The sequence below is a fragment of the Antedon mediterranea genome, chromosome 4 (assembly GCF_964355755.1).
Source record: "Antedon mediterranea chromosome 4, ecAntMedi1.1, whole genome shotgun sequence".
Taxonomy (NCBI): Eukaryota; Metazoa; Echinodermata; class Crinoidea; order Comatulida; family Antedonidae; genus Antedon; species Antedon mediterranea.
In genome coordinates, this window is record NC_092673.1 from 34,013,424 (window position 1) to 34,033,895 (window position 20,472).

Sequence of the window (20,472 nt, forward strand, 5' to 3'; positions counted from 1 at the left end):
TTTATTTGGAGATAATTATCGTCACAAAATTTAACAAATCTTTGTATTTCGCTACGATAATTTTCATCATTGTTTGAAACTATGAGACCAATAGTACTAGTGTCATCAGCGAATTTAACAACGGGGCAAAGCTCATCATTTAAAGATCTGTAATCCGCCGTATACAAGGAATATAATTTAGGTGCGTTGACAGTACCCTGAGGAACACCGGTGTCAGAGGTTACGATTTCTGACTTAACACCATTAATATTAACAAATTGTTTTCTATCACAAATGAAATTTAAAACTAAACGAACAATCGGACGGGGAAACTCCATATTCAACATTTTGTCTGCTAAGATATGGGGTTGTATGGTATATTAAACGCAGATTGAAAATCAAAATACATAATACGTGCCGAGTGGCCTTTCTTTACATTATCTAGATGTGAATACAATTTATGTAATTTAAAATAAATCGCATCACTGGTACTACGGAGTGATCGGTAAGCAAATTGCAACGGGTCTAACACTTTTTCAGCATAAGGTTGCATAATTTTTAAAATAATACGTTCCAATATTTTCATCGCGACAGACGTGAGTGCAACGGGTCTCAAATCATTCATGCTGTTAATCTTAGGTTTCTTAGGTACCGGTATTATGCATGAAAGTTTCCAAATATCCGGGAACGCATGATAAGAAAGACACATATTGAAAATAAATGTAAATATACCATCAAGGTGATTGGGATTCTATCCGGCCCAGCAGCCTTCGATGAATTGAGTTTCATGAATTCGTTATGTACATCAGAAATGCTTATACTAAATTTGGGATCATCTTCAGTCACCCGACACAAGCTAAATAGAGCCTCTCTTTCTTTTTTAAAATCATGAACATTAAAACGGTTATAAAATTCATTTAACTCATTAACATATTGCACAGTAACATTCGGAATCGAGGTGGGTGTATTACCACCGTTTGTGTAACCACTCATAAGTTTCATTCCCTGCCAAACTTGTTTCATATTATTAGACCTGAAGTTATGTTCAACTTTTTTCCTATAAATGTTCTTCTGTTTCATTATTTCAGATTTAATCTCTCTAGTCAATATTTTCATACGATTAGAGTCGCCCATCTTAAAGGCTTTACGTTTCTCACACAACAGTAATTTAACGCCTTTCGTGATCCATGGCTTGTTGTTAGGGTAGATTTTCACTTTTTTAACTGGAACGCATTTATCAATACAAAAGTTTATGTACGAGCTCACTGCATAAGTAATACTGTTCAAATCTTCATCCTCCGTAAAAATATCCCAATCGGTAGATTCAAATTCCGCTATCAGGGCTTCCTCGGCTTCAGGAGACCATTTACGTACATTAATAATTTTTGGTTGGCATGTCTTATTTAACGGGCGATATTTAGGACTGAGTAAAATCAAATTATGATCAGATTTGCCCAAGTTCGGTAGTGGGGTCGAAATATAGGCATCCTTCACACTAGAGTAGCATAAATCAAGAATCGCGTTGTCCCTCGTTTTACATGTAACATGCTGATGATAAGTGGCCGTTGTTTTCTTTTGTTTTCTACTTACTAATTGTAATATTTCTATAATTAAAACAATTACAATTATCACCTTTGATAATTATAATGTTAAATTTCAACTATCCAGATGCGAATTTTAGGTTGGGTTTTAAAAAACTTGACTTCATATGCTTCAATTTCGAAGATCTGCTTAAAACATATTTATTTATTTATTCTACCATAAACCTTTATTCACAACATAATATTAGTAGGCCTACAATACAATATCTTGCATGAAACGAATATTTAAAAGTACACTATAATGTGTAACGGTAGAATTATAATTCTAATGTAAAAAATTAACAAAATAAAAATTGAACAGTGTTGTGTGTTGATCGCGAATACCATATTTCCCACAGCACATGTGCACACTCATTTGCATAACAAACGAACGGCATACCAAACTACGATGAGATAAAATTTAAAAAAAAAAAAAAATTTTTATATTAAAATAAATTGAGGGCGCTAAACATAAAATTTAAACCATAGCCTTAACTCTATTCCACCGACCAGCGTGGGAATCGAACCCACGGCATACGTGTGTCAACACGACGCTCAGACGACTGAGCTAACTGATCATTTTGGTTTTAGCAAGGTTAATAGGATATTTATGACGTAATGATCATATAATACACGTATAAATAGACTATTAATTATCAGCTTTTTAGTCATGTACCTGGTGGCGTAACGGACAATGCTTAGTTTCGAGTGCTATCCACTGGGGTTCGAATCTCGACGGATATTTTTTTTAATGAATATTCTTTTTTTTTTAAAGAAAGATGTGTGACACTGTATTGTCGAACATGTATGGTGCCATACCGGTAGGTATTCAAGTATGCTTAATCGATGTAAAAGTACTTGTAAAATAATAATTCATCAATTCTCTTCTTTTTTTATCTCTATTGTCTTTTTAGTCGCGTGGACGCGACTCTATAGTTCACTATGTCGGTCGGTCGGTCGGTCGGTCTGGTATCACTATGCGTTTTAGCACGCGACTTATGGCTGTTGGCCTTGTTTATTATAAGTCAAAACTCCGTCTGGAACCCAGACTAAATATAAGCCAGTATTGCTCTGTATATAAAGTCTATTCTACGTGGTCCCCATGTCTTGTCAATCTGTGGCAGCCTCATCGTAAAACAATATCGTTTTAGAAACAATTTCAATAATGTCACAAATAAAAAAAAGTAAAAGTAGGCTGTAATTTATTTTTTATACATCTATTATTTTAATGCTCTGTAAACATACATCATACTATAAAGCATTTAACTAAAACATATTGTGCCCAAAAGTTTTAAAATAGTAATTAAACAGTTCACATCATGCATACATATTCTGTTTTCTTTTTTTGCACCTTTTCCTATTTGACCTCTTTTCTAAACCCGGGATTACTTCCGAATGCTAAAAAAACACATAAAACAATTCTCTTAACTACAGTACATACTTGGTTTCCTTAATAAAAAATTGCTCAATTTACCCAGCAATAATAAGCCAATACAGTATTTTGGTACTTTCTATGTGCACGTACATAATATTGGTACTAAATCATCTATAACGTTATCTTATAATGTAACAGTAAATTGGTTAGTTTTAATCATTAGCAGGCATATCTGTATTCAATCAAATATTTCTATGTTCACCTTAATGTTTAAAGTAACTTGTTTATTTTCTGTAGACACACTATTAGCAAGCAAGTAAAATATAATATTCAACTAAAATATTACAGCTATTTATAATATAATTTTATTCTTTTACATATCCCACTATATTAATGATAAAAAATAAAAAAATAAATAAGACTCATAATTACCATAAATCATGATGAAATATTATAATGTGTTTTCTAATATAAATGAATGATTAAAATGATTAGTGCAAAGTTTTATGCAATAATTCGCATAATTTATATTCTAAACAAAGTATTTATTCTTAATTTAATTACACTACGAAAATAAAATTATTTAGATTTAAAATGCGAGAAATCAATGCAAATTGTAACATGTATTAATACATTGCAAATATTATTCAAATCAAACATTTATTTCTTTCAAAGCAAATGTAATTTTAACACCTTGTTTCCTTTTTTGGTTCTTAAAGAATTAAAAAAAATGAAAGAAGAACCTTTGAACCTTATTTTGGGTAAGTGATAAATAATTGAGATAATAATCTTAAATAAATCAGAAGCAAAAATATTGATAACAAACAAACAGAAACGACACCGAAACAAAAGCACAACAGGAAAAAAACAATTAAAGGGCAAAAAAACAGAAAATGGGAAAACAAAGGTTGATTGACTGCATTATCATACAGAGATGAAAATTATACGAAGGTTATGGGAAAAGCTCTCTTCGATATGCAATTATTGATGTAAATACGCAAAATATTCCACAAAGAACCACTAAATCTGATATTGTGCTGGGACAAGATTGTGCTGAGGAATATGTAAGTTAAGGGACGAAAATAAAGTGCCATTGTGAACTAGAAAAGAGGTATAGCGCCAGTTAAAATGTTGGATTGATAAGAACTATATTGTACTAATTTATATATGAAAGGATGATGCTACTGTACAATAAAGTGTGCAGATAATATTGATTGAAATAAAAAAGAAAGTCTAAAAATGATACCAAATTTTCCAGGTTTGACCAAAACCAATGTTAATGCTCAAGAATTTAAATTAGCATTTTCTATAGTAATTTTAATTTATTTTGCCCAGGTTCCTTATTAAATTTGGTACATTGGAGTCTGTTAACGTTTAATGAGATTTTGTAGTAATAACATAACATTGAAGTTTAGCTAGAGACATGGTCTATGGTGTCGAAGCTTCCGAAGATCGATAAATGTATAGATATAAAATTCATTATTTTGTAAAGCATCCACGTTGTTATTTTGTGAATTACAAGAGAGAATTAGATTGCGGTGTCACATCCTTTACGAAAACTGTATAGATTATAGGAGAGATTGTGTGTTTTTAATGAAAGAATACAGTACATAGACATGTTAAACATATACAGGGGTTTAATTACAAGTAATCTCCATTCTCCCCAATAAGTTTGCTTTGGGTATATGTACGGTAACTATCACTATTATTATAGCATTCTTTTAGGATATCACATAAATTACAATTCACTTTAATGATCAAACTGAACTTCTCTTCTAGAACACTCTCTGACCATAGCATTCTTCACCTCAAATGATAAATTACAATTATGCATATTAAGCATACGCAGCATAGGACAAATATTGAATAAAGATGTACCATCAATTTGACTGAAATTATTGTCACTTATATCCAGTTTAGATAACAATACCAAGGCAACATTTCTTGAACCCTCTCTGATTGTATCATTCATCACCTCACTTGATAAATTGCAATTATGCATATTAAGTTCATTAATATGAATAACGCGGATTAAATATGTCAGTGAAGCAAAATCAATTTGACTGAGATTATTATCGCTTATATCCAGGTTAGCTATTGTCAATGTAACTCCTCTATCAGAACACACTTTGATCGTAGCATTGATCATCTCACCCGATAAACTGCAATTATGCATATTAAGGTGACAGTGATTATGAAAGCTGCTGATTAAATATGCCAGAAAAGCACTATCAATTTTACTGAGATTATTATCACTTAAGTCCAGTTTATAGAATCCAAATTTAACACCTCTTCTAGAACACTCTCTGATCATATCATTCATCACCTCACCTGATAAATTGCAATTATGCATATTAAGGTCATGTCGATTATGAATAATACTAATAAAACATGTCAATGAAGCACCATTACTTAGACTGAGGTCATTATCACTAATATCCAGGTTAGCTAATGTCAATGTAACTCCTTTAACAGAACACTCCCTAATCATATCATTCATCATCTCACCTGATAAATTACAATTATGCATATTAAGGTCGTATAGATTATGAATATTGATAAAAATAAATGACAGTGAAGCACCATTTATTTTACTGAGATTATTATCACTTAAATCCAGTTTAGATAAGGTCAATGTAACTCCTCTACTAGAATACTCTCTGATCATATCATTCATCAACTCACCCGATAAATTGCAATTATGCATATTAAGGTCATGTGGATTATGAATAATGCTAGTAATATATGCCAGTGAAGAACCATTGATTAGACTGAGATCATTATCACTTATATCCAGTATAGATAATTTCGAGGAAACTCCTTTTGTAGAACACTCTCTGTTCATCATATCTTTCATCACTTCAGCTGATAAACTGTATTTATCCTTAAGGTCATATCGATTATAAAAAACATTGGTTAGATAAGATGCCGCCATTGAAGTACTATCCATTTGACTGAAATGAATATCATTACCTACTTTCACGGTAACATCTACACTAGAACTAGAACTGGTTATGTCATTCCTCTTAAATGATATACTATAACCACCCTTAATGTCATCTAGATTAGAAAACAAATTGGTTAAAGATGATATTGAAGCGCCATCGATTTGACTGAGAGTATCACTAGATACTTTAAATGTAACATCTTTACTGATCATATCATTCATCACCTCACATGGTAAACTGCAATTATGCATGTTAAGGCTGCACTGACTAATGTTGACTAAACATTCAAATGAAGCACGATTGATTTGACTGAGATTATTATCACTTATATCCAGTTTAGATAATGTCAAAGTAACCCCTCTTCTAGAACACCCTCTGATCATATCATTCATCACCCCACCTGATAAACTACAATTATGCATATCAAGGGAATATCGATTATCACTACTATTCATTAAATACGCCATTGAAACACCATCAATCTGACTGAGATTATTATCACTTATATCCAATTCAGATAATGTCAATATACCTCTTCTACTAGAACACACACTGACCATATCATTCATTACCCCACCTGATAAACTGCAATTATGCATTTTAATGTTACTAATATTGAATAAAGATGCAAGTGAAGCACCATTAATTTTACTGAGATCATTACCACTGATAACAAGTTTATTTAATTGTGAAAATATTGGTTGCTTTCTGACATGTATTACTTCACTTGATCGAACTGATTTACTACAATGTTGTGATACTATATCATTCAAAATGGTACCTGTAAGAGCATCAGGCTTTGCAATGAAACATTTCAGTTGTGGAGAATTTGTTAAAATATGAACTAGTATATGTTCAGCAGTTGGATGATAAATGGTAAGGTGACTTATATCATATTTCATGTTGTGTTTTTCACATTCATCTATCACATAACTCATACAATCTCCACCAATCCTTTCCAAAATTTTACTTTGATCTGACACAGCAATTAAACTGTGGGCAAGTACTTTCCCTTTTTCCCCAGATGGCATATTATCACAAAACCTTTCATTAATTATGGGATTATGGATATCGTGAATTTTTCTCATAAGATAAAATAAATTGTTTGTATCTACACTTACATTTGGTTGTTGATAAGTGAGAAAGATTCTTAATGAGTTACATACAGAATTCATTATGTCTAACTGTGTGACATGATCCATAAGTTCATTTTCTACATCCTCCAAATGCTCTTTATTAAGCACCCATTTTAAAAGCAAAATTAAAGAACGATATGTTGGAAATCTATTTGTGATCCAATGTTTCAAAAACATTGTAGCACCAGAACCAAGAAATCCAATAGCAAATTCATGTGTCATTTTTAAATGTTCACTTTCTCTTATATTCTCCCATTCTTCATCCCCTAATGTTGAAAGTAGCAAATTATTACTCTCACTCTCCAAACTAACTAGTTCACACAGTTTGTATAGGTAAAACCCAACCAATGATTCTACTATTAACTTATGAGGAGCCGTATACGTCTTTGCCAATTTAGACTTTTTTAAATGCGTTTTGTCTTCATATACAAACCCAAGTTCTAGAGCAAGTGTGTCGTCTACTTTATCTCGTATAGCTATAGTATGTAAATCAGTTTTGATAAATGAAAGTTGATTATTCTTTAATCCGTCATACATACATTTTCCTAACAGAAGCATTGAAGTTAAATATTTCTCTGGTATTTCTTCAAAAGCTGGGATTTTAGAAATGTTATCTTGTCTGTTAAACTGATTCAAGATACATAGGAAAAAAGCTTTAAATAGATCTGCTTTGTCAGTTGGAAGGTGTTGCTCTTCTTCCCACATAAAACAAATTGAGAGAAGCAACATCGGATTTTTACACATTTGATACGCCACAATAGTAACTCTCAATTTTTCAATAAGAGAATTTCCTAATTCTGGTTTTTCAACCTGTTGAAAATATTGTGTAATATACTTTGTTACATTTTCGTAGTCGAATCCTTTGACTTGCACATGTACATTGCTGTTCTTAATGTATTCATCTATATTTATTGAACGAGAAGTAACTACTACTAAACTTCTTTCTAATCTTTGCTTTTTAAAAAGACGCAGTGGGCTTTTGTTTTGAAATCTTAATTCATCTAAACCGTCTAAAAGCAATACAATTTCATCAGGATGATCCATTATAAATTTCTTGATCAATTTTGGATCTTCTGCTAGATCTGTTTCTAAGCTAAAGTCGTCAAGTTCAATTTCCTTTAGAATTAAATCTAAGATATTTCTATCTTTGTCTAAATCTCTAATATTGACAAGAAACAATATTTTACCTTTAAAAATTTCAAATGATTTTTTAGTAGCCCAGTTGTACGCAAAGTACCTTAGTAACGTTGTTTTACCAATACCTCCCTCACCACTGATAAGAACTCTGCATTCAGGTGTAGATTCAATTTTAAGTATAACGTCCTTTAATTGTAATTTTGTAGGTTTATCTCCTGCCTTTAGTAAAACCAGCTCGGTGAACATGTCAGCTATATCTACTTCAAATGCAGAATTCATGATTTGTGGTGTAAAACGATTACAATTGCGGTACAACCTTTGTTGATTGGTTAGCAGATAGTGTCTTATTTTATCTGAAAAAAATAAATATGAATTGAAAACCTGTGAGAAATATTTAAACATTACAAAAGGTAGCGAAGCATATTTGCATAAGAGATAAAAAATTGTCACAGAATTTAAAAACGTCAAAAATGATTTATAATGGAATACGTATAATTATTATTTGCTTGTAATTATACAATCATTTTATAATTTTATAGTCATAAAAGAAAGTTTATAGCTATTCTACATTTGTTTTGAACAGTTATTTAAAAATGATCTGCAATTATAATTATTCCCTACTTTAAAAATACTATTGAATTACAAATTAATATTTTTACGCGACATAAAACATCACTGCATTCACTGTTACGTAATGAGTAACACATACCTTCTGAATTTCTTGATAGTTGACATTGTTGTGATACTCTAGATTCTCCTGTAAAAAAATAAATATTTATATAACAATAGATCCTTTGGTTGTCAACGCAATGGGAAAAGAAACAACAAACTATTAATAATGTAAATTAAACTGTAAATATTTTATTAAAAATTTAAAAGATGCAGTAGTGTTGCTTGACTTTTTGACATGACACTTGTTCAACCTTTAATAAATAATGCTTTAATTGATATTCTATTTGATAAATTCAGAGCGCATGCCCAGTTCGAGTTTACAAATACCCATTTTCATCCTTAGTAAACTATAAGCTTCCGCATGGTAACTGTTTCCTAATGCTTCAGGTCGCTTGGATATAACTGCCTAAAGGGGCAGGCACGATAAAAAAAAAAATGCATTAAAAACATGTCGTAGGCTGCTACAAGTCTTCTATACTTAAAAGTAAGGCTTTTAAGCAGAGCCAAATTTAACTAAAGTTTAAAACAGACCATGGCCGAACTAATTAGTCAGGTTCCGCAATGTGAAACTTTGCCAAAAACATTATATTTCAAATTAAATCAGACTAAAGTCGATAAAACTAAGATAGACTTCGACATCGAAATATCAATACCTAGATAACAATATGACATAAACATGCCATATACTGTACACAGTTTAAAAACATGATGGAAAACACCGAGCGGACAATTTGGAGGCTCCGATAAAATGGTGCCTTGTACTTATAATAGATGGAAGATGGAATTTAGAAGCAATATTGATAGAAACAAGACATAGTTTTAGAAGAAAACATTAAATTATCCTGTATAAAAATAAAACAAGTGATGTTTGCCTATCTTATAGTAATTAAATTTCTTTCTAGTTCATTCAACAATTATTTTAAGGAAATTTTATTTTAATCATCAATTAGATTGGAAACATAACACTATTTTGTTTTCATGAGTACCGGTATTAATTAAATTGAATAATGGTGTAGACCTACACAAAGGCACTTGGTATTTGAAATTTTAAATGTGATAATATTGATCACAACTGTCACGATGCTGATGTGATCTTTCAGATTTATATTAATAACTACCGGTATATACTGCAGCAATGACTACTCTATGGTGCATACAGCTACAAACAGAAATTACTTTTTGTTACCGGTAATTCTTATCTGAAATATGAGTGAATATATGAACAGAAAATAAAATACATACCACCATCTCTATCCTGTGCAGATTTTCCAAGACAATCTGTAAATCTAGTCATTTTTGAAGGCGTATCTAGAAGGTTTTCTTTCTCAAGTACAAAAATAGCATCCCAAATATTTGTGAATTCAAATTTATTCAGTTCATCATAATTATGAACAATATTCTTCAACTCATCTTGTCCAACTCCTCTCAAGATCTGGAACAGTTCTTTACGAGATGTTGAAAGCGTCTCCTCGTCAAAAAGTTGAACATTGTTATCTGCCATATACTGGTTTATTTGACCTACTGCTTCACTGAAACCTGTCACTTTAGCTACGTCCAGCAAAAGACTAACTTTATGCGGTGTGATTTTACCTGTTCTTTGAAGTTCATTAAATAAACTCATTGCTGTAACATCATCACGATCAAGGTCTCCTAATGGTATGTATCCATGCAGGCAGAATCTCAACCATTTAAAATAGCGACCATCATAGTGTTTGCTAAGTTGAGCTTTTAAAGTTTGGAACTTTTCTTTAAGGTCGATTTCATCACACTCAGCAGTTTTGTCTGGGAAAAAATTACATTAATAAATGTTACAAAAATGTATCCAGTTTATATAATATAACTAACGTACATCATCTCGCAAAATTCACAATAATCTTATTTGATGTATGAACAAAATGTAACTGGCAGGATCAGTGGTTGGTTGCTGAATGTAGAAATAATTTAATTTTTAAAAAATAAAATCCAATGCTATCATCAACCCGAGTTCAACAATTAGTGAAAGGTGACCAGCATCATTAGGAGATGTAGTTTTCAAGATAGTACTACATTATGTTTTAGGAAATAGAAATAAATGTTACAAATTATTGTATATACCTTTGGCGGACGCCATGTTGATCAAATATCTTTAGATGTTAAGCTGATGTCTAGTGGCGTGGGTCGTTCTGGCGCTTCTCCTGACTTGCTGCCTCCTACAACTCTTAGGCCTATACCTTGTTTATGTTTTTCAAAGCGTGTATCAGATGACGGGTTTAACATCCGCCAGTTCTGTAAGCGAAAACAAAGAAAATAAGTACATTTTAAAGTGGCATAAGTGATTTCCAGATTTCAAAAGACATTCCAAATTTCATAATTTAGACAACAAGTGTAAAAAATGTATTCATTTGTAATTCCGTTCTAATAAGTTACAGAGTCATTTGAAAGCTGTGAAAGCTATATAAACTAACCTTTACAGGTTAGTTTACATATTAATTGTTGGTTTGGACAAAGGAACATTTCTAATTACTTATTACTACAAACCAGATGAACATTTTCAATCAAGATATTAGTCAGGTGGCTTAACAACAAAAAATGAGGAAATCGTGAGGAAAGGTGGTGGAAAAATCCAAAATGGCTGCCAGTAAACTAGGAAATCACATACAGTATCTGTGGACGGCAGACGTAATATGTAAATGAAGTAGCTGTAGTAAATGGTAGAGGTGGTATGTAAATTACAAGTAACTGTAAAACAAATCTATAAAAAAAAGTTATAACCAGTTCAGTTTCTGAAACCACATAAAATGTGGTATTTTGGGAAAATAAAGATTGAGGGCGCTGTTCACATAAGTAAAAGTACACTTTTTTACCTGTAACTAACTAAGTTTTTGTCAGAATATTTTTTAAATGGTCTTATTTGATAGATGATTACATTTTCTTTATATTAAAGAAAACAAATTGTACATTAAATATCCATAGTTCAGATAAATTTACGTTAAGTGCCTAAAATCAGCAAATATAACACATTTTAATACATAACAAATACTATTGGATGTTAACAAATTACAAATTTAGTTATCATAAATAGGATTCTTTTACATTTTCATAGAAACTGTTTTATTTTAAAACATATAAATATACATTTTTCTAACAATTTCTCATAAAAAAACTTTCACGACCACTAGTTTTCGAGATATAGAAATGTGTACTACCAGTACAGGTCAAAGGTCAATAACAAGAATCTGGGTCATTTTCTTGGAAAAGTTTGTATTAGACTGAATAGAAACATTTTTAAAGTTTGTCCAACTGTTAGTTACCAAGTTATATGACATGTAGGTCAAAGGTCAAAAATACCAAAAATCATACTTCCGGTCATTTTTTGACAAATGTTTCCATTAGGATGAATATTAATATGCATCTTCCAAATAATTTGACACTAAAATTATTTAATTTAATGTAAGCGTTGCGGAGATATGGTTATTTTGTTTTCAATTGGATTAAAATATTCAAATTGAGGTCAAAGGTCAAGGAAAAACTTTAGAAAATTGATAACATGGGTTTTTATAACAAGCATGGTTAAAAAATTCATAAAATGCAATGCTTGCACTTTCCTTCTGATTTGCAGACTAAAATACATTAGAAATGGGCTATTTGTGACTTTGTATAACGATTAGGGTAGATGTACCAGACCTCGGCAATGTGCCAAACCTTGGCAGGTTGTATTTATATTAGCAAAGAATATATATCACAAGAATGAGTAATCCGCGATTTTCCCTTTAACAGTAATATTGTCCATGTGGTAGGGCGCCGCCATAAGTGTGGATGTATCTGGGATGTATACAACTTTTTGTGAAGGTTTCACTAATCAAAGGCTGGACCACCGGTGTATTTTTCGATGATAAAAATGTTATCAACTACATGCCAACATCATGTTAAATACTATTTGGATATTTAATTGTTCGTTTTATGCAATTTATTTAGTAAAAACTGCCGTATAAACAGTTTGCTTTATCAACCGGGCGCTACGATAGCGTGACCGGGCGTCTTGGTGTTTACGCGTTTTCACGAACGATAGTTTAATAATATTCCTATATTTAACTTGTTTCTGGTAAAACAAATAAATGTTAATAATATTTAACATTTTGTCCTATTAATAACATGTATTTTATACTAATTTATATCATAAAAACAATACTTAATTTACCGGGCGTAGAGTAGTACACGGCAATGGTAAAGAATAGGCCGTGCTGAGTAACGATTCATTGATTTTTGGTGTTGCTGTGTTAGGCTTTTTTTGTGAACTAACTTAGCATGTTAGTAAATAATTGTCTGTAAAAGTGAATGTACACTAGTTTGTTAATAAATATGTATTATAAAATAGTTTACAATTGCAAAATATATTATCATAATTCTATTTAATGTGACATGTATAATATCTATTAAATCAAGTCTTATTTAGTATGTATACATCCGCCCTTATGAGGGCGGGCATCACTCTCTGGAGCTCTCTGTTACAAATTTCTCATGCAAAAATCGCGGAATACTCATTCTTGTGATATATATTCTTTGATATTAGTTATAATTAATTAAATAATTGATATTTTTGTTTATCTTAACATATAATATACTTTATTTATAGGTGGTAAATATAAACCACCGATCGTTTACTAGACACCAGCGAAACATGTCTGCCAGTAGCCATAAAAACTGAAACCTGAAAACCGGAAGTGACATTTCAGCAAAATAGACAAATGAGCTAACACCTGACTGTTCCATTTAAAGTTCCAGGGCATGAAAAATTACACACGAGGGACACGTCTGGGATTGAAATAGGCTCCTACTGTAGTGTAGCAACATTCCAGAATATTCCATTTTCAAACCAATGAAAAAATATAGGGTTTATGAGGGGTGTTAAGATGTTTGGTTGATAATTATAAATATGTGCCAGACTTCGGCACCTAACGGAAATAACTAATTAAATTAAATTATTTGCAATGTTGTTTATTAAATTTTATTCAAAATATAATTGTTGGTAAAATAAATTTAATATTGCTGTTTTTTGACTCATTTATTTCACATCTGGCCATGGCTAGGCCTAGCCTAGCTAGGCCTACTATTTCATCGACGATCGATTGCGCAATCGCTCGCGCGTAATTCCAGGGCTTGCTTGGGCAGCAGCGTATGCCGAGGATTGGCACACACATGCCGAGGTTTGGTACATAAATAAAAAACACATTTTTTATTATTGTTTGTTAATTATAAATATTTATTTAATAATTCACACTGTATTTACTACTTATATAAATACTAAAAACTCTACCAAAAAATATTTTGTGATGCTTTTAAAATATACACGTAAATAACGAATTTCCCTGTAACCTGCCGAGGTACCCTAGGCCTATATGCTTAATAAATTTAAAGATGTATTGTCCCTTGAAACACAAAAAAAATGAAGGTCTAAATATTATAAATTTAAATTGGCCATATCAAAGTAAATATTAAAGTTATTCACTTTAAGTCAAAAATTCAAGCCAAAACCAACAAGTTTACGTAATTAACAGGTAAATTAGTTTGATTAAATTTCGTCTGGAAAATCGTCGCGAGCGAAAGTAAACAAAGATTTCAAACCATGAGTACGCATTATGCATATGCTAATTACGATTGTTTACAACTCGTCACGGTTGAGAAGGTATTTTCACACAGATCGTGAGGAAGTTTTATGATTATGCATACAGAGTAGCCAAACAAGCGCGTTTTATTATGGGATATGTTTTGATCGAAAACTTTGACTGGAAGTCAAAGTTATTTTTTTAACAAAAAAACGTCTGTATTTTAGTTAAATGACTTTTTTTTCGACAAATTTTTGGTGATAGTTAATAACTATTATGATACTTCAAAATGACCCACCTTTTTTCGAAATGTGTTATTTTTTATTTTTTTGGAATTAGTCAAAGGGACAATACATCTTTAAACATGGACGAACAAATTAGTTTATGAGGTGTGAGGTAAATGCAAAATATTTAGAAAACTTTACATGATTTAGGCCTATAGGAACTATTGGATGATATTACAGAACAGCGGTATGTAAAACACAAAAAAGGCATACTTACAATTTACTGATTTAACTTGTACCATCAAGGTTACGATTTACTTGCAAAGGAGGCTCAGGAATCTTGATGAACAGCATATACATCTTGAATGCTGAAAGCAAGTTGTGTTGTCCATGCCACCAGCCCGAGCCGCTCCTTACTGAATGACAAATCGCTACAACAAGCAATACTTTATATACCCACCCGATTCTCGTACGGTTCATGTCTAACATGCAACAAGAAACTGCTGCGCTGTTTAATTTCAAGCAACAGTAACAGGCCCGTCCATACACGGAAGTGTCACTGTTTAGTCCAGTCAATCTACGATTTTTGGTGGACAAAATTGCAATAAATGATTTTATACACTTATTTGATAGATAAAAATACTATAAACGTCTTGTAAAAAGTTTACCAAAATCGGACAACAGAAAATGTGTATTTAAAGTAGAAAAGTGTCGAACTTTGTTTTTTGTTTTCTTCCGCGATGTGTTCAACGGTTTACCTAATTAGCATAAAATTCATTGTCCCTGATTTAGTTAATAGTCAGGTCATCTAGGTCACCACCTCTGTTTTGGTCATCGTTTTTGTTGTGTGGGTAAACACATGGGGCTATCGGGTCGGGGCCTACTAACTGGAGCGTAGTCGCTTTTTTGTTTATTTTCACTTGTTTATTATGCATTTTTATAATTACGGGAGGGGGTAGGCAGTGATCCTTACATAAGGGGGAGGGGGTAGGCGGTGATCCTTACATAAGGGGGAGGGGGGCAGGCGGTGATCTTTACATAAGGGGGAGGGGGTATACGGTGATCTTTGACTAATTATTCAATCGTAGATTGACTGGACTAATGGCCTTGCCTTGTTTATTAAGTTTATCATGGTTAATGGTATAAGGCCTTACTTAAATCTAAGAAGATACATTCTTTTTTTGTAAAGAATATTTAGATACTATCAAGGCCAACATGGTTGGGACAGAGCTAAGAATGAAAGCTTAGTCCCCGGAAATTATGATACGAAATATATAAGTCTTCAGGACCAGCCATACAATGGTGATTGTTTCCCAAGAGTGAGACATGCAATGCACGTGACGGTAATTGAACAAAACAAAATTATGAAATACAAACAGAGCGAGCACACAAAAGCCTAAGATAAGATAAGATAACTTTTATTGATCCTCAAAAAGGAAATTCATTGCTCGTCATATTAACAAAGAAAACACTATAAAAACAAATATAGCATAAAACCATTCATATAAAAACATCTAAAAATTTACAATATAAAATTATCTTCTTGACTTCCTGTTGTACTGGATGATACCGGAGGGAATAAAGGATTTAGCAAATCGATTTGTTTTCACACCGAGGAGCCTCAATCTACCACTTGGATTAAGTTGGTCTATTATCACACTTTGTGGAGAGGATGAGAGGCATCCAACTCAATGCGTTCGAAATCTTTCTGGAGGTGTTCTAGGTGCACATCGGTAAAGGAAGGCAGTTCCAGACCAATCATTTTACCAGCCCGACGGATGAAAGTTTCAAGGCGTCCTTTATTCCCTCCGGTAACATTACCAGCCCAACAGGAGAGGCAATACGTCCAAACACTACATATAACGGATCTATAGAACGAAAGTAACATCAAATCACAGGAGTTAAATTTATATAAAGTTCTCATACAATACATTCTGGGACTTAATTTTTTGCTGATGAAGTCTATATGGTCTCCCCAACTCAGTTTATCATTGAAAACAATTCCTAGATACTTGTACTGGTCAACAATTTCAATTTCTTTACCTTTGATAGTGATTGGTTGAAAATTAAATTTATGTTTAGTCCTAAAATCAATGATCATCTCCTTTGTTTTTGATGCATTTATTTGGAGATAATTATCGTCACAAAATTTAACAAATCTTTGTATTTCGCTACGATAATTTTCATCATTGTTTGAAACTATGAGACCAATAGTACTAGTGTCATCAGCGAATTTAACAACGGGGCAAAGCTCATCATTTAAAGATCTGTAATCCGCCGTATACAAGGAATATAATTTAGGTGCGTTGACAGTACCCTGAGGAACACCGGTGTCAGAGGTTACGATTTCTGACTTAACACCATTAATATTAACAAATTGTTTTCTATCACAAATGAAATTTAAAACTAAACGAACAATCGGACGGGGAAACTCCATATTCAACATTTTGTCTGCTAAGATATGGGGTTGTATGGTATATTAAACGCAGATTGAAAATCAAAATACATAATACGTGCCGAGTGGCCTTTCTTTACATTATCTAGATGTGAATACAATTTATGTAATTTAAAATAAATCGCATCACTGGTACTACGGAGTGATCGGTAAGCAAATTGCAACGGGTCTAACACTTTTTCAGCATAAGGTTGCATAATTTTTAAAATAATACGTTCCAATATTTTCATCGCGACAGACGTGAGTGCAACGGGTCTCAAATCATTCATGCTGTTAATCTTAGGTTTCTTAGGTACCGGTATTATGCATGAAAGTTTCCAAATATCCGGGAACGCATGATAAGAAAGACACATATTGAAAATAAATGTAAATATACCATCAAGGTGATTGGGATTCTATCCGGCCCAGCAGCCTTCGATGAATTGAGTTTCATGAATTCGTTATGTACATCAGAAATGCTTATACTAAATTTGGGATCATCTTCAGTCACCCGACACAAGCTAAATAGAGCCTCTCTTTCTTTTTTAAAATCATGAACATTAAAACGGTTATAAAATTCATTTAACTCATTAACATATTGCACAGTAACATTCGGAATCGAGGTGGGTGTATTACCACCGTTTGTGTAACCACTCATAAGTTTCATTCCCTGCCAAACTTGTTTCATATTATTAGACCTGAAGTTATGTTCAACTTTTTTCCTATAAATGTTCTTCTGTTTCATTATTTCAGATTTAATCTCTCTAGTCAATATTTTCATACGATTAGAGTCGCCCATCTTAAAGGCTTTACGTTTCTCACACAACAGTAATTTAACGCCTTTCGTGATCCATGGCTTGTTGTTAGGGTAGATTTTCACTTTTTTAACTGGAACGCATTTATCAATACAAAAGTTTATGTACGAGCTCACTGCATAAGTAATACTGTTCAAATCTTCATCCTCCGTAAAAATATCCCAATCGGTAGATTCAAATTCCGCTATCAGGGCTTCCTCGGCTTCAGGAGACCATTTACGTACATTAATAATTTTTGGTTGGCATGTCTTATTTAACGGGCGATATTTAGGACTGAGTAAAATCAAATTATGATCAGATTTGCCCAAGTTCGGTAGTGGGGTCGAAATATAGGCATCCTTCACACTAGAGTAGCATAAATCAAGAATCGCGTTGTCCCTCGTTTTACATGTAACATGCTGATGATAAGTGGCCGTTGTTTTCTTTTGTTTTCTACTTACTAATTGTAATATTTCTATAATTAAAACAATTACAATTATCACCTTTGATAATTATAATGTTAAATTTCAACTATCCAGATGCGAATTTTAGGTTGGGTTTTAAAAAACTTGACTTCATATGCTTCAATTTCGAAGATCTGCTTAAAACATATTTATTTATTTATTCTACCATAAACCTTTATTCACAACATAATATTAGTAGGCCTACAATACAATATCTTGCATGAAACGAATATTTAAAAGTACACTATAATGTGTAACGGTAGAATTATAATTCTAATGTAAAAAATTAACAAAATAAAAATTGAACAGTGTTGTGTGTTGATCGCGAATACCATATTTCCCACAGCACATGTGCACACTCATTTGCATAACAAACGAACGGCATACCAAACTACGATGAGATAAAATTAAAAAAAAAAAAAAAAATTTTATATTAAAATAAATTGAGGGCGCTAAACATAAAATTTAAACCATAGCCTTAACTCTATTCCACCGACCAGCGTGGGAATCGAACCCACGGCATACGTGTGTCAACACGACGCTCAGACGACTGAGCTAACTGATCATTTTGGTTTTAGCAAGGTTAATAGGATATTTATGACGTAATGATCATATAATACACGTATAAATAGACTATTAATTATCAGCTTTTTAGTCATGTACCTGGTGGCGTAACGGACAATGCTTAGTTTCGAGTGCTATCCACTGGGGTTCGAATCTCGACGGATATTTTTTTTAATGAATATTCTTTTTTTTTTAAAGAGAGATGTGTGACACTGTATTGTCGAACATGTATGGTGCCATACCGGTAGGTATTCAAGTATGCTTAATCGATGTAAAAGTACTTGTAAAATAATAATTCATCAATTCTCTTCTTTTTTTATCTCTATTGTCTTTTTAGTCGCGTGGACGCGACTCTATAGTTCACTATGTCGGTCGGTCGGTCGGTCTGGTATCACTATGCGTTTTAGCACGCGACTTATGGCTGTTGGCCTTGTTTATTATAAGTCAAAACTCCGTCTGGAACCCAGACTAAATATAAGCCAGTATTGCTCTGTATATAAAGTCTATTCTACGTGGTCCCCATGTCTTGTCAATCTGTGGCAGCCTCATCGTAAAACAATATCGTTTTAGAAACAATTTCAATAATGTCACAAATAAAAAAAAGTAAAAGTAGGCTGTAATTTATTTTTTATACATCTATTATTTTAATGCTCTGTAAACATACATCATACTATAAAGCATTTAACTAAAACATATTGTGCCCAAAAGTTTTAAAATAGTAATTAAACAGTTCACATCATGCATACATATTCTGTTTTCTTTTTTTGCACCTTTTCCTATTTGACCTCTTTTCTAAACCCGGGATTACTTCCGAATGCTAAAAAAACACATAAAACAATTCTCTTAATTACTACAGTACATACTTGGTTTCCTTAATAAAAAATTGCTCAATTTACCCAGCAATAATAAGCCAATACAGTATTTTGGTACTTTCTATGTGCACGTACATAATATTGGTACTAAATCATCTATAACGTTATCTTATAATGTAACAGTAAATTGGTTAGTTTTAATCATTAGCAGGCATATCTGTATTCAATCAAATATTTCTATGTTCACCTTAATGTTCAAAGTAACTTGTTTATTTTCTGTAGACACACTATTAGCAAGCAAGTAAAATATAATATTCAACTAAAATATTACAGCTATTTATAATATAATTTTATTCTTTTACATATCCCACTATATTAATGATAAAAAATAAAAAAATAAATAAGACTCATAATTACCATAAATCATGATGAAATATTATAATGTGTTTTCTAATATAAATGAATGATTAAAATGATTAGTGCAAAGTTTTATGCAATAATTCGCATAATTTATATTCTAAACAAAGTATTTATTCTTAATTTAATTACACTACGAAAATAAAATTATTTAGATTTAAAATGCGAGAAATCAATGCAAATTGTAACATGTATTAATACATTGCAAATATTATTCAAATCAAACATTTATTTCTTTCAAAGCAAATGTAATTTTAACACCTTGTTTCCTTTTTTGGTTCTTAAAGAATTAAAAAAAATGAAAGAAGAACCTTTGAACCTTATTTTGGGTAAGTGATAAATAATTGAGATAAT

At 31.9% G+C, this 20,472-nt stretch overlaps 1 protein-coding gene across 2 annotated transcripts; it reads right to left on the bottom strand.

Moving 5' to 3' along the window:
• Window positions 1–2,758: 2,758 nt before the first annotated feature.
• Window positions 2,759–15,050, bottom strand: LOC140047387 (uncharacterized). Of its 2 annotated transcripts, XM_072092388.1 has the most exons (5): window positions 14,911–15,050; window positions 10,922–11,092; window positions 10,070–10,609; window positions 8,865–8,912; window positions 2,759–8,508 (listed from the first exon to the last, which is right to left on the bottom strand). In XM_072092388.1, the coding sequence occupies exons 2-5, from the start codon at window positions 10,935–10,937 to the stop codon at window positions 4,685–4,687; spliced, it is 4,428 nt and encodes a 1,475-aa protein (XP_071948489.1). In that variant the 5' UTR covers window positions 10,938–11,092; window positions 14,911–15,050; the 3' UTR covers window positions 2,759–4,684. The 2 variants fall into 2 exon arrangements, with proteins under 2 accessions (XP_071948489.1, XP_071948490.1); XM_072092389.1 differs by lacking the exon at window positions 8,865–8,912.
• Between the last annotated feature and the right edge of the window lie 5,422 nt (window positions 15,051–20,472).

What these genes read in the sequence shown, in the direction of transcription:
- LOC140047387 (XM_072092388.1), bottom strand. An exon ending in TGCACAGGATAGAGATGGTG is followed by an intron (nt 8,913 to 10,069) that starts GTATGTATTTTA and finishes ATTTTTTTACAG; the next exon opens with GAGAATCTAGAGTATCACAA. An exon ending in ACTATCAAGAAATTCAGAAG is followed by an intron (nt 8,509 to 8,864) that starts GTATGTGTTACT and finishes TATTTTTTTCAG; the next exon opens with ATAAAATAAGACACTATCTG.